At 43.0% G+C, this 14,825-nt stretch overlaps 1 protein-coding gene across 2 annotated transcripts in view; it reads right to left on the bottom strand.

Moving 5' to 3' along the window:
• Positions 1–14,825, bottom strand: part of COL9A1 (collagen type IX alpha 1 chain) — a gene marked incomplete at both ends in the record, with an annotated part of 79,039 nt that overhangs the window by 21,650 nt on the left and 42,564 nt on the right. For both annotated transcript variants that reach the window (XM_080916658.1, XM_080916659.1), the window contains 9 exons: positions 424–477; positions 8,684–8,737; positions 8,831–8,884; positions 9,687–9,731; positions 10,841–10,894; positions 11,313–11,366; positions 11,498–11,551; positions 11,689–11,742; positions 14,169–14,222. In XM_080916658.1, coding sequence (XP_080772784.1) covers positions 424–477; positions 8,684–8,737; positions 8,831–8,884; positions 9,687–9,731; positions 10,841–10,894; positions 11,313–11,366; positions 11,498–11,551; positions 11,689–11,742; positions 14,169–14,222 — 477 coding nt within the window. The remainder of the gene's footprint in view (positions 1–423; positions 478–8,683; positions 8,738–8,830; positions 8,885–9,686; positions 9,732–10,840; positions 10,895–11,312; positions 11,367–11,497; positions 11,552–11,688; positions 11,743–14,168; positions 14,223–14,825) is intronic.

Below are 14,825 nucleotides of genomic sequence, written 5' to 3'. Positions count from 1 at the left end.
AGACGGGGGCCCTGGGGTTTCAACTTTGTGAAAAGTTAGTGTGTGGTTGGTTTAGTGCTGGCCCGCTCCTAAATCCCAGAAGAGGGCCCTCTGGCCTCCCACCTTCAACCCCACCTCTAAATCCCCTTTGCACAACTCAGCAACAGTGGGCTCTTTCAGCCAATGCCCGGCAGCGTGCTGTTGCTTCTGCTGCTGTGTAAACAGGAGCTACACAAGAAGCAAAGGCCAGCATTCATCCACAGTTCCCTTCCATTCCAAGAGGCAGATGCCAACCATGACACTTCATACCTCTCTGGTGTAGAAATGCATTCTACAAACCACACTGATTTAAATACGGTGGTTATCATAGATACAATTTGGAAAAAAAAAACACATAACTACTTTGCAGGAAGCAAATCTGTAGAGATTGGAAACGTCACTTACCAGTTTCCCTGGAATGCCTGGAGATCCTTCTGGTCCCAGGGGGCCTCTACTGCCCTGTAAAAACACACAGGTCATCATCAGCTGGATGTTCAGCCCAGAGTCAAATGCTTCATTATTATATTTCAAAGAAAAATAACATTTCCATCCAGGATTTTGTTAAAACATAGTTGTTGCCAAAATCCTTCCCTTCACTCCAACTGAAGGCTCAAACCATCCTGTCAAGGGTCTAGCCAATCTCTGCGCCCTGTTCATGGAACACAGTCATACCGTTCACAGGATGCCAGGCCAGAACTTTGGAAATACTCACTATTTGTGCATGCGGTGGTGTTAGTAGTAATTTTCAGCACGTAAGTCACATCCTGTTTTACATTATGGTTATTCCTATCTGCACGTTTTATGCTCTTAGACCTGTTCTCGGGGTATTCCAAACCCATTCATTGGACATGCTGGAGGGTCTGTGTGAGCTCTTGGGTCTACAGACGCCTTAAAGAAGCAGCTGGCGAATGACTGCTTCCCTCCAAAAGCCATAAAAGAGAAGCACGGGGCAGAGATGTCTGCCTTTAAATGATGACTGCAGCCTCAAAAAGACACAGATGGCAGACATTTTTAAACTTTCGGAGATAGAAATTCCTTGTTTTACTCATTCTAGATCTAAATATGTTTCAAAAAGACTTTGAAAACCGTGACTCACCATGAAGATCGGATAACAGCACTGCCAATGTTTGATTTCTTGGACCCGTTTAAATTTTATTATTTGAAATCTAAGTCTTCACATTTCTATTCTACTTGAAACCCTAAACTTCTGAGAAAAGGAGCTCCGTGACTTTTTCTTCTTTCCTTGAGAACTCAACATACTTCCGTGCACTCTGACTAAAGCCTGTTGTATGCCCAGTGTTGTGTTTGACTCAGTAGAATGCAGTGGAACGCAAGTAGATAAACAACCACTTTTTCTCTGAGGTGTATCATAAAACAGCAAGGACTAATTTGAGTCAGTTTCCCTTTAAACGGTTATAACAGCTCCATTTTAATAATTCATGATTCTAAATGCTTTTGGTAAGGTTGTATTATTCTGGCCCATATCTGAAGGTTGGAAGAGGTGTCAAGATCCATAAACCTTCTGGGTTTTCGATTTCCCTAAAGGTTACCACATTACAACAGTCTCTGGCTGTGGGCTATAACCTCATTATAGCCATTTCAAATGACTTAAGAGTGATTGAAACTCCTGTAAGTACTTTTCAATAATTTATATTAACAACCTGTCAGGTTAAGCATTTGGAATAATACATTGGTCCTTAATCCTATGAGTGACTTGGAAGCCAGGAGGCAGTGCCCAGGAGGATGAAAGTCTAGATGGAAAGTTGCCATTGTAATGGGTCATCTTTTCTATTCATCAATAAAGATTTTCTTCTGCCCTCTCTCCAGGAGAGGAGAGGCTGATGGGCCCACACTTCCCTTGGGAACTATTGACTAAGGAAGAATTCTAGCAAAAGGAGAGTCATTGTCTTCCGTAGCATAGGCAGTGATGAGTCCTGATGTTCCAGTGTTACACCTGTGCTCAAGCAGAGGGCCCTGGTTAAACTCATCAAGTCAGTAAACAAAGACAAAAGGAGAAAACCCTGAAAAGGGTACGTCTTGTAAAGAGGGGTGGAGAGGACGATAAGACTTGTGGAGTGTGTGTGATGACATGCATTAGACACATGTATGACATCATCAACAAGTTTAATTTTTATGGGTAAGTTTGGCTTCTGCTCCAATTAGTTTGGCATAGATCTTCCAAGATGGCTTCTCAGCAGTATATCTAAATCTACATCTATATCCAATCTCTATCTATATTTATATATCACTGGTATTCTCAAATCGTTCCCAGCTGCATTGTGATGCAGATTCTCAATGACACTGGTCTAAAAAGACTTTAATCTTAGAAGCTGATGATCGCTGATGAGGGAAGAGAAATATCAGAATAAAGCTTAGTTCCTAACTCATGGGTTCGCTTAGACTCAACATTCTGTTCTAAATAAAAGAATCATGCTACTGTATCAAAAATTAAGGATGGTTAGTATAGCTGTTTTCCAAAATCCAAATGGAGAAATTCAAGTTTCAGGACCATAGAGCCTTTAGTTTATGCTTTGGAGGATTAACTACCTCAAGAGTCAAACACAAAGATTTTCTATGCCGAAATCTTCTTTTCCCCCATCTTTCATAGCTCCTTAGTGTTTGTTCTACAAGTCCTTCCAAATCTTTGGCAAGGCTGTGGCTGAGTGCCCATGGATGACTCAGATCACCGTTGTCAGCACCTGTACTGGTGGATGGATGTACCCAGGGGGAGGCAGTGTCTACATAGGACCAGAAGAAGGACCTGTGACGTGCAGATGTGTGTTTGTCTGCTGCTGCACAAACAGGTAGGTTCTCTGTTCTTCTGCATTCCCAGGTTACAAACTCAAGGCTATTCTGAATGTATCTATTTCTAGAGAAATATTCTCACTGTGAAAGTCCACCATGTGTATTTTCATAATAGTATTCAATAAAATCACTACCAAAATGCTAAGAACAAGTTTTTCCTGATAGCCATTTTGTGGTATCTGTACAACACACACACACACACACACACACACACACACACACACACACATCTAGATTCTGGATTTTTATGTCAGAAGAAAAGGATGAGGAATCAAGGTATAAATAGTCACTCTAAAAATGGAGCTTAGCCACATTCTAACAATAACTAGACAAGCCACTGTCAACTGAGACTGTGCTAAAGAAATACCAGAGCCTTTGTGCTCCAGGAGTTTGTGGTCCCCATTCTCAGGTGTGGCTAATGGAGGCAGGAACAGAAATGCTCCTCCCGGGGGCTGATATTTACACAGCCTGTATCGATAAGTTTCCATTTATAACAAGAGAATTGAAAGGAACCTGGAAAAGGACGGAATTCTGCCAGTGAGAATGTACTGAAGGAGCCTTTGTTTTTCCCACTGTCCCTGTGTTTCCCCACACATCCCTGAGAACTTCAGACCCATCGGTCGATGCATCCCTGAGAGCCATCCACCACCTTAGGAAAGATGCAGAGCCTCTGCCCCAGCTATGGCTGCAGAGAACTCCTCCACGCCCTTTAGGTCTGTGTAGCATCCGTGTCTCTCAGCACTTTCTTTGTTCCACATTCCCGTATTCCTTATTTCTCCTCGGTCCTCCTCACCACTGGTTCTGATTGCATGCGTCTAGCATTATAACAAGGACCCAGAAAATTAGTTTGCGTTCGTGTATTTGTTCTTTACCAACTTTACTTAAACTTCTGAAAAAGATTAAGGTTTCATATATCCTAAATTTAAAAATGGCTGGATTCTGTTGTGCCCTGGCAAACGAGCATCAACTTGAAGCTATGCTGGGGCATAGTGGCAGGAAAGAACGGAGAGAAACAGACACCAAATAATGCAAGTCGATGCCTCTTCCCTTATAGAGGAACTACTAGACATTTATAAAAATCCCCCCAAAATCATTGTTTAGTTAGACTACACGTGACCAGCATTGTTTTCCAAAAGAAATGACTCTATTCTATCGGTTACGTTTGTCATGGCTCTCATATTTCAGACGTTTCCCAAATTACCTAGCTAACTAGCTGAAGCATAAAGAATCTCTTTGGTGCATGTTAGCTGCATTTCAGAAGTGAGAAATTATACATCATTATGTTGAGCCTGTTCGGTGTACTAAGTGTTTCTCTCTGGCAATAACAAAAAGGAAGGAAGCCGGTTTTAACCTAAGAGATCAATTCTGATTTCTCTAGACTGTTTTTTTCTAATCAATTTATTTTCCAATTAAATTGCAAAATCACCTGAGGTCTACCTCAGGGAATAACTTTCAGTGTGTTGCAAGGATTTTTTTTTAAGATTCAATTTTGTGATATGAAAGACTCATATTATCTTGTGTGGGTTTAAGTGTTCCTTTATATATTATAAAGGCGGAGAAAAATCTAGCTGAATGCTTACCACCACCCATATCAGCTTCGCACACCATTGCCGAGGGCTGGGCAGGAAGGAGAGCAGCTTAGAATATTCAACAACTCGCCATATGGCCCCCAACAACCTCTCTGCTTGAGGCTGTTGTGCGGCAGTGGAGTGAAGGTCTCCAGGAAAAGTACAATGGGAGCATATGATATTCAGAAAGAGGTAAATCAGCAGGGTGCTCTTCCCAGGCAGAAGCAAGAGAGCAGAGCAAACATAACCCCACTCATCCAAAAGCCTGGAAAGTTCAGAGAAGCCTGGAGGGTGGCTGGCTAGAAGCCACCAAAATACAGTACCAGACCAGAGGCCAGGAGCCATCAGACCAATAATAAACCAAGCAGAGGAAGTGTGAGAGAGGGGCTCCGATGAAGTCACTAGAGTCAAAGGAAAGAACTAATCTCTCTTACAAGCAAATCACCAAGTAATAATAATAAAGTTAATAATAGTAATAATTGTGAAGATATGCATCTAGGATCCATTAGACATATGTTCTTCTTCTATTCAATTCAATTTGAGGTAAATTTACAGGGAAATCTGATCACATTTGCCATTCATAGGTGGAAATGTGTGACTCTACCTACAAAATCTAACTCAAAGCTGTAAACAGAATAGAGTTCTGTTTTCTGGCAGGCTCTAAGTGAGGAGATGGAGGAAGCACAGAGACCAATTCAGCATCCCTAGACCTCCCTGCCAGTTGCAGCAAGGGCACACAAAGGGATTAAGGATTTTGGACTTCCCAATAACCCCATATGGACAGATGACTCAGAAGTGGAGAAGAACTCCAGCTAAACGTGAGGATAAACCAGTGAGCTAAGAACTACACAGAGCAGCTGTCAATCTGACTCCTACTCCATAGGAAAGGATTTCTGTCAGCCATCTTGGGTTGCCACGTAGGCCTCCACACATGTGACAGCCGTACACATATGCACCTGTGCAAGCACGCACACTCACACACACAGGGAAGGGAGGGAGGGAAACAAGGAAGGAGGGAGAGAGGAAGGGAGGGAGGGAGGGAGGAAGAAAAGAAGACATGCAGGAAGTTACCAAATAGATTTTAGACTTTCTCCTGTCAGTATAAATTTATAAACTATTTTTGTTTTTCTTCTGTGGTATGGTTAATGTTTAGGATAAAGTCTCACTGTGGAGCCTTTGCTTGCCTGGATTCTGCTATGCAGAGGGACTAGAACTGAGCTCACAGAGATGGCTCGTGAGAACTGGAATTCAAAGCCATTGTGGTCAGCCATGAGAGACGTTAAATGGGGGGGGAAAGGGAGGATGAAGTTAAGTTTCAAATCCGGGACAAAGGGGACCTAGCCTCCAGGTTCTCCCAGCATCCCTCAGTCCCCACCTGGTACAGGGTATGGCTGACATATGCCAGCCCTTTACCCTAAACTCACCATCCTAGGGGCTGAGCTGCTCTTTGTCCAGAGGTTCTTCCCTGTATAGACATTTTGATCAGCTGCCCTTTCTGTCCTTCGGCCTCCTGGCTGCTGTGCTGGGATGTCCCTCTATCCTCTCTTCCCCTCCCACTTCTCTCAGAAGTCTCAGGGTCTTGTCCTCTCTGGACTCTCCCAGATGTGTCTGCCCCTGACTACGCTATAATAAACTCCCCCCCCATGCCTAAAAGCAGTCATGTTCTTCCCTTTCCTTTTTATTTCTTTCTCTTTTTTTCACTCAGATGGAAGATCGATTCTGTGGTATTTGCACACTGGAGGTCCTACCATTTCTTGGGGACTTTGGAATTGTTTTTGTAGCTACTCCCCTAGGACTTTGGGGTGGTGGTCATGGATACGATACACCCCACAACTGACAAGAAACTGAAAACAGCAGATATTAAAATATACCAGTGGTGTCCTAGTGAGGCATGAAAGATGGAGCTGATTGAAACAAATCAGAAGATCCTGCAGTTACCCAAGTGGGTGCTGAGTCAGGCCAGGGAGAAAGAAACAGGAAGCCAGGAAAGTCAATATAAAGGAGCAAAAGAAGATAGAATCAATGAGCCCTTAGAGACAGGAAATAGGCTAGCACAAGGTGGTGCATTGAGGCTCAGTGACTGGGACAAAGGGACAAAATTAGACTCATAAGAAATGTCCAAAACCAAACCTGACATTTAGACCCACCAGTTAACCTCCTGTAATCTAACTCAGCACACTTGAGAGAATTAAACTTTTCCTGCATCCTTCTGATGTTTCACCTTGAGATATTTATTACTTGTGTCCCTGTTTCTTAGGTGGTAACAGTAAGCATTCCCTATGTGGTATGTGTGTGTGTGTGTGTGTGTGTGTGTGTGTGTGTGTGTGTGTGTGTGTGTGTGTGTATGAGGGTAGGTATGGATGTGAGTATGTATATGTGGGTATGGGTGTCTCTGTATGTATGGGTGCGTATAGGTGTGTATATGTATGTGTATGTGTGGGTGTGTGTATATGTGTGTGAGTGTGTGGTTGGGTGGGTGTAGATATGTATGTGAGTATGTGTGTATGTGTGTGTGCATGTGAGTGTGTGTGGGTATGAATGTGTGTGGTTGGGTGGGTGTGGGGGTGTATGTGTGCTTGAGTGTGTTGTATATGTGTGTATGTGTGTTTTCAGTGCATTTCCTGATAAACAATAGGTGCGAAGTCAGTGTCCATTTAGCCATACACAGCTTTCTGCTTTAAAAAAAAAAAGTGGACTTAACAAAAATTAGTCTCAAACTACTAATTCCCTGACACTTGTACATCTCCCTGGGTCAGTCCCACGTACAGCACTTCACTGCTTTAGAGCTGTGATCTGGCTTTAACCTCGGTGCCTGGATGACAGATAATCCGACGCAAGTGTTCCAGTTACAAATTCCCAAACTCCAAGCCTAAAGGGAACAAGGAGCGAGCGGAGGGCATGGCTACCGCAGGTGCTGGGTCCTCTGGCTGCTGAAAAAGCCTAGAAAACTGCCTGATGCCAGTCACAGATGTCTGCAAGAAGCAGAAAATGCCGCTCTTCTGCAGGATGACGGCTAGCAACTCCGACTTTCTCAAGCATAAAAACCCTCATTCCTCACACGCTAGAAAGGCTTTCAAAGACGTCTGCTTGGAGCCGCTCCCATGTTCCCACTTGAAGTTATTTATTTACTTGTTTACATCATCCAGAAGACAGAGACTGAGAGCTTGAAAATGAAGACCAGATATTGGGGAAGTCGGGTTTAAGTGCATAATGTGGGTTCTTGAAATCATTTTATTATTTTATGTCTAAGAGCATTTTTGTGGTATTATGCAGTACCCAAAGATGCCCCCCAAAAAGGATTATAGATACCTTGGACAGGAGCTAGTTATAGGCAGTTATGAGCTGTCACCTGGGTGTTAGAAACCAAGCCCAGGTCCTCTAGTGTTCTTAACCCTTGCGCCATCTCTTTAGTACCAGTGTAAATTTTTTCGATTAGTTTTTCTTTAAGAATAAAAAAGTACCTTCTAGTAGGAAAATACACATGACTGTATTGTCTGTAAAGCATGTGGGTAAGTTCACTCATCCTTATAGACAATGTCACATATTTACACTTAAAAAACAGGGAAGCATCTCAGAGAATGAATGCAGAATCACTCCTAAGTATTACAAAGTACTCAAGGAAATTAAAAGGCATTCACAGGGGAAAAAAAGTGTGAATACATATGTTTATAGCAGATGATCCAAGTGTCTATACCTGAAGGACGGGTGAAATCATACCAAGGCATAGCACAGAGGGTATACCACGGCAGAAGGTATAATGTACAGCTCCGCTCATATAAAACTTTCAGAATCGGCAAAGCCATGGGGACAGAAAGGGGAACCGGGATCACATAGAGGTGAAAGGTTGGGAGCTAAATGCCTCAGCTGGGAACAGGGTTTCTTTAGTGGGAGATAAAAAATATTCTGAAATTAAACGCAGTGATGGCCTTATAGTTTTGTGACTACACTAAGAAGTAATAAGTCGTGCATATGACGTGTTTGGCGTGGTTAATTCATATAGCATGTGAATGACTAAAGGTTTTTAACCACACTAAAATACAGGAGGAGAAAATAAAAATCCCTTTATGCTTCTTCTAAGCATGTCATTTTGGTACCAGTTTTGAAAAAGAAGATACACCACACACACACACACACACACACATACACACACACACATTAGCATGTTCATTTTGTTGTCTCTCTGGGCCAGATAGACATGCATATGCTCAAACATTAACAACCATCCATGAAGTCATAAGTAAGGGACATTCAGCGCCATCCTCAGAAGGAAGGCATGGGAGAAGAGTACTCACTGGAAGGCCCCTGGGTCCCCGAGGTCCAACCTCTCCTGGAGGTCCTTGTTGGCCCTGTGTAAAGGAAATCAAACAAAGAAACAATTAGCCAACTATCCCTGGTAACTACAGATGTTAACTGACAGAAAAGTATAAACACAGTCTTACTGGTTTCCCTGAACTTCCCAACTGACCAGGCTTCCCTGGAGCACCTGTGTTACCCTAAAGACAAAAGACAACATTTAGAGTCATTCAGACAGCAAGTCGTCATCAACCTTATTAACACCAGGGCATTGCTTCTAGTTAAACAGCATTCATCATTGGACTGCATGGTGAGAACCTGGGAGAATGAATAAACATGTCCTTCTTATGTGTGTGCGTTTCTATGCACATGTGATCACATGTATGTACATTACAGGTATGTGTGTGGACGTGAATGCCCCTGGGTGTGCGTGTGTTGGCCAGAGTGTTTTTATTGAGACAGATTCATCCTATAGGCTGAGCTGGTTGCTGAGTGGAGTGAAGGCATCCGTCTAGGATTGTAGACACACACTACTACACCTACTACTACAAGGGGTTCTAGGGATCCAGCTCAGGCAAGCATTTCCCAGAATGCACCACCTCCCTAACCTCAAGTTCTACATTATCATGTTTTATTTGTTTCACTATGTTTGTGTTATTTCTCTGGCCTGTTGTTTTAAACGACTCGCCCTTTCAATCTCAATAGGATATAACATAAACTCTACAGCTTCGTCGTATCTTCCCTACTTTAGATAGCCAGAAACCAGGAAGCTGCCTCTGTCTACTATCAGCAAAGAATGACAGTTTCAGGAAGAAAGTCTCATCAGCCATTCTTTTCTTCAGCTGGGAAAGAGATTAGCACTTGGACATTTTAAAGGTTTTGCTTTCTGATTTCTCCCTGGAGTTAAATATAAAATAAAATCCAGGCTGGATATATTGAAAATTATAACAAAAATAAACTCATAAAGCAAAATATTAGCTGAAAGTTCGATTTGATTTTTACCTTTTCACCAGCAACACCTTTCGCACCAGGCATCCCAGGCACGCCCTAAAGGAATACACACAGATCCTGACTTTAACCACCTCATCTGAGGAGCCAACAAATGCCAAACCCACCATCTGAGAAGAGGCAGAAGGGATCCTTGCAACCTTGCAGTCAGCCTGCAGGTGCTGCTTCATTCCCAAATCCGTCAGCAACAGAGCTACACGGGGAGGGTAGCCTGAGGCTTTCCCAGCCCTTGTTAAGCTGATTAAGGCTGAACATCCTTAAAGAAAAGCTCTAAGCTAAGGTTACTTTTTGGAACAACCTTCTAGTAAGGATTCAGCCCCATCTTCACATCAAACAGACCATCTTTAGGGCAGGACGGACACTATAGGATTGTAAGATTGCTTCTTGTACAGAATAACCCAATCCTCATTTTGCTCATGTTGGTACTGGAAGTCCGTATATCCCTGGCAGCTTGCAAAATGCCAGACGATATAACAGATTGGGAACCAATACTTGATGCTACCAAGTATCTTTTGTTAACTAGAAAGATTCGCTTTCAAAGACTCAAACACACAAACTCAAAAATACAAACTGCAGATGAGTTTTCGGCCACACACCAGTAGGGGATACCGATTTTGATGTTTCCACTATTCATCTATCCTGTAACCCAAGACTGGTAACCTTTTTTGCACTGTCGCTGAGAATTCTTTCACTCTCCTGTCTCAGTCCTGCTAACAAGAACTGCAAGAATAGCTAAAAGAAAGACAAGAGCCAGAGCTGGGTTGTGAGCCACCATGTGGTTGCTGGGAATTGAACTCAGGACCTTTGGAAGAACAGTCAGTGCTCTTAACCGAAGAGCCATCTCTCCAGCCCCTGCTCTAGACCATTTAAGAAAGGTAATACAAAAGGCAGACCAAGAGAATGAAGTTAATAGTGCATACGCAGAATCTACTGTTCATGTTATACCTCATGGGCAAATGACCAGCTAGCTATTCACACGGGGAAAATAAGATATAAAATGAACATTAAAATGAGAGAACTAAAAAAATGCATCATATTTTCCTCGGATCCTAACAAATCGCATAACGTATCTGTTCCTACAAACCTGCCTTTATTTTTTTCATATCCATAGAACATGGACAGGTGAGAAACAAAAGAGGAGCACGTACCGGTAAACCCTGCAATCCCACATCACCGGGCGGTCCAGGCTTCCCTGCTTCACCCTGAAAGCAAGTTCATAATCACACAATTATGTCTTTATGAACTGGTGTGTTCTTCTGAGAAAGAGTACTACATGCATTTTAGGCAAAATATTTTTCCAACACCTAACCTTAGGCAGACTTTTAAATGACATAGGTCAGGATCGGTGGCAGGTAGGACAAAGGACAGACAATCAAGCATAGTATTTCCTCCAGCCTACTCTCATCAATGGGGCTATTCACTGAGTTCCTGAACCAAGCAAATGAGTGGCTATTTTAATAAGAACTTTGCAACTGACACTCCAGTTTAAGATTGAAGGAGAGAGAAAGAAATGGCAGAACTCTGTAAGCGAACCTGGCAACGTTACAAAGGAAATGCCGAGCATAGTTAGGCAGGGCAGAGAGATCCTCATTCGTGCAAAAACTCAGTCCACACATCTACCTTTGTTCCGGGCATTCCAGGTATTCCGTCTCGACCATCCACACCAGGCAAGCCCTGTAAGGACACACAGAGCACCCTGTGTCTTAGGAAAGGTCGTGGTCTTCTCTATGTTACTTCCTGAAGTTCCATTACAAGTCAGTAATTATCCTGGGAACTACATTTGACAGGTACAGCCCAGAACGTACCGTGTCTCCTTTTGGTCCAGGGGATCCAGGAATTCCTCGGGAACCTTGAATGCCCTGTAGGGCAGAAGGAATAGAAGAAATAATACATCTTCAGTGATTGCAAGGCACAGGCCATGCCAAATAGGAAAAACCAATAGGTGGCTGAGGAGAGCCGGATATTTGGCAAGGATGCAGAGTCATTTTGTACTTACTTTGTCTCCTTTAGGACCTGTTTCTCCGGGGGGTCCTCGCTGTCCTTGGTCACCCTACATAAATGCAGAAGTTCCCATTGTGAACAAAAGTTACTTACTGAGGAGTGTTTTAAAGTTAGAAAGCATCATTCACATTAAGGATTAATAGCTTGGTTCTGTTTTTTAATGTGTACAGAAGTTTTGCCTGTGTCTGAGGAGGCCGGAAGCTTGTACCAGATCTCCTAGAACCGGAGTTAGAGATGGCTGTGAGCTGCCACCTGGGTGCTGGGAGTGAACCAGTGTTCTAAGCCACTAAGCCACCTCTCCAGCTGCTATTAGTGACTCTTGCTCTTTGTCTCTGATAGCTCTGGTCTATGAAAAATGCTCACTTAAAAAATCCTCTTGTAAAAATTATAGTCTTGATCACTGATATTGCCACAGGGATAACAGAGGTTGCATGCCTTTGGTATTTATTTTAGGTACATAATGGTTCTGTGCTATTTTCCAGTACATGCAAAATAGGCAAGAACATCAGTAATTCTTATCTGAACATAGGCTCCTCTCCTTGACTGCTATGTGAGGAGTCAAGGTAGGCTGAGGTGTGAATTAGGCACCTGTATTTTCTCTTTACTATTATTTCCCACTTCAGTAATCGTAGTTTCTATAAAAATTATCCACTTCATGATACATGCTACATGTGTCAATACATGAGAAGATGTCTTTCTTAAAATGTGGGGTCTTCCAGAATTGCTCCTGTCTAAAGGAAATACAGGGACAAAGAGTGGAGCAGAGACTGAAGCAAAGACCATTCAAAGACTGCCCCACCTGGGGATCCATCCCACATGCAGATACCAAACCCAGATACTGTTGCTAATGCCAAGAGGTGCTGGTTGACAGAAGTCTGATACAACTGTCTCCTAAGAGGCTTTGTTAGAGCCTCACTGATACAGATGAGGATGCTGGAAAACAACCATTAGACTGATCACAGGGATCTCAATGGAAGGATTAGGGTCAGGACTGTAGGAGTTGAAGGGGCCTTATCCGGCATCAATGGAGGGGAGCCCTGGGTCCTGTGAAGGCTTGATGACACCGTGTAGAGGAATGCTAGGGTGGTGAGGGGGAAGAGGGGGAGCACCCTCATAGAAGCAGGGTAAAGGGGTAGGAGACAGGGGGTTTGCAGTGGGGAAACCAGGAAAGGGGATACTATTTGAAAAGTAAATAAATAAAATATCTATTTTTTTAATGTGGGTTTTTTTTCATTGGTTAGGCTAAGCTTAATCTGGCTCTCTGTGGCTGTTTCTCAACTCAGACTGCTCAGTGAAGGGTTAGATATCACCTATAGTGCATTTCCACTCAATCCAACCAGTTTCATCTTCTCATAACAAACCTCCCGTCCAGTGATAGCACAAGTAACTGTAACCGTCAACAGGACCCCGCCCTTTGCTTCCTCTCCCAGAAGGGCTCTCCATGGCAACCTTCCCCTTGTGGGTCACCTCCATCACAGCTCAAGCATTCGGTCTTGTAGCTCATCACTGAGCTACGTCCTGTCTTCCCATCAGACACTGACGGTGAGAAATTCTGCTTTACTTGTATCATTGTTGTGGTATAGGTGGGCTATGAGAATGTCTTTGACCTGTGCGCCTTCCAAGCAGTGCGGGGCAGTGTAAATACTGGCACATGCTGATGCAGTAGTCAGCATGCAGAGCAACAAGGAGAGAAGCCATCAAAGGACGGAAAGCTAGAACTGTGTAGGAACTGGAAATGTGATTGTCACGGCAACAAGCAAAGCAAAAGAAAGAGACAACCCACAAAAATAGATAACCATGGGGCTTAGCCCCTGAGAAGATTCGGGGGGAATCGGTCTCTGAACCCAAGAAAAAGACTGTAATTTTTAGATTGATATGAAAAACTTTGCCCATTTATCTATTAATTCATTGGCTCTAGGCATTGAGCCTAAGGTCTTTCACCTAATAGAAAAATGCTCTGCTGCTAAACTATGACCCTGCCACCCTCTCCCCCTACCTTTTATAATGGTAGGGTCTCACTGAGTTGGTCAGACTAGCTTTGACTCCATAGTCCAGACATGCCTTGAATTTGGGGGATCTTCTTGACCTCTTGAGTAGCTGTAATTATAGCCTGCACTACCAGACCTGGGTTCTATTTTTTCCATCTTAATTACTTACTTTTATAAGCTACTTATATGTCATATAGATAGCATTTTTTTTAAATCCAAAGAGAAGTCTTAGAAATACAAATTTTGGGACAGTGTCCTTTGTAATCTCAGCATTTGGAAGACTGAGTCAGGATGATCACTACAAGCCGAAGGCCAGCCAGGGTTGCATGGAAAGATGATGTATAAATCAATATAAGGAAGAGGAAAGGGGTGGGGGAGCAGAGAGAAGAATTAGAGGAGGGGGAGGGGAAGTATTGCTTTTTAAAAGTCCTTGTTTTGGTTTTTTGGTGTTGTATTGTTGTTTGTTTGTAGAAGAAAAACCACTTACAGCTGCACCTGGAATGCCCTGAGGTCCAGGCTCACCATCAAATCCCCGAGCACCCTGGACACAAGACAAAGAAATAAAATTCAGATGAGCCATGCGTGCTACAGGGCACCTTCAGCTTTCTACAGTTTACCAGCCACAATTAAAGGAGGCTTTCTATTTTGATGCACACTGGATTTGCCAATGAACACTGAAGGGTACACCATTAGACACCCCACACATGAAACCACTAGTTTTAGCTCTTCCTGCGAACACCACTCAGGAGGGTCTTTGACTCTGGATATTTTAAGTTAACAATGGATCTATTGCCAGCTGCCGACATGAGCTGAAAACTGAGATTGACCTAGAGGACTTAGGAGGCCAATTGCAAAAGATTTAGTGGTCAGTCTCCAAAAATCTCAGAATACCTATGGGAATTCACTAATGCTAGAGGGCCGAGAGCCTCCAGGAGAGTGTGAATTTAGCTTCAGTGGATTCTGCAGTGCCACAAATGTAAGAAGGACTTCTATGACTCTAGAAACCAATACCCTGCCCCTGATCTAAAAAAATAAAACTAAGTCATATGACTGTGTGATTCAGAAGAGTAAACTATTAAGATTGCTAGAGGAATCTAACATATATTCATAAAATATATTCACACACACACACACACACACACAC

This window comes from Micromys minutus (assembly GCF_963924665.1).
Source record: "Micromys minutus genome assembly, chromosome: 5".
NCBI lineage: Eukaryota > Metazoa > Chordata > Mammalia > Rodentia > Muridae > Micromys > Micromys minutus.
The sequence above is the reverse complement of the archived record's forward strand: the minus strand, read 5'-3'. Positions and strand labels throughout refer to the sequence as shown.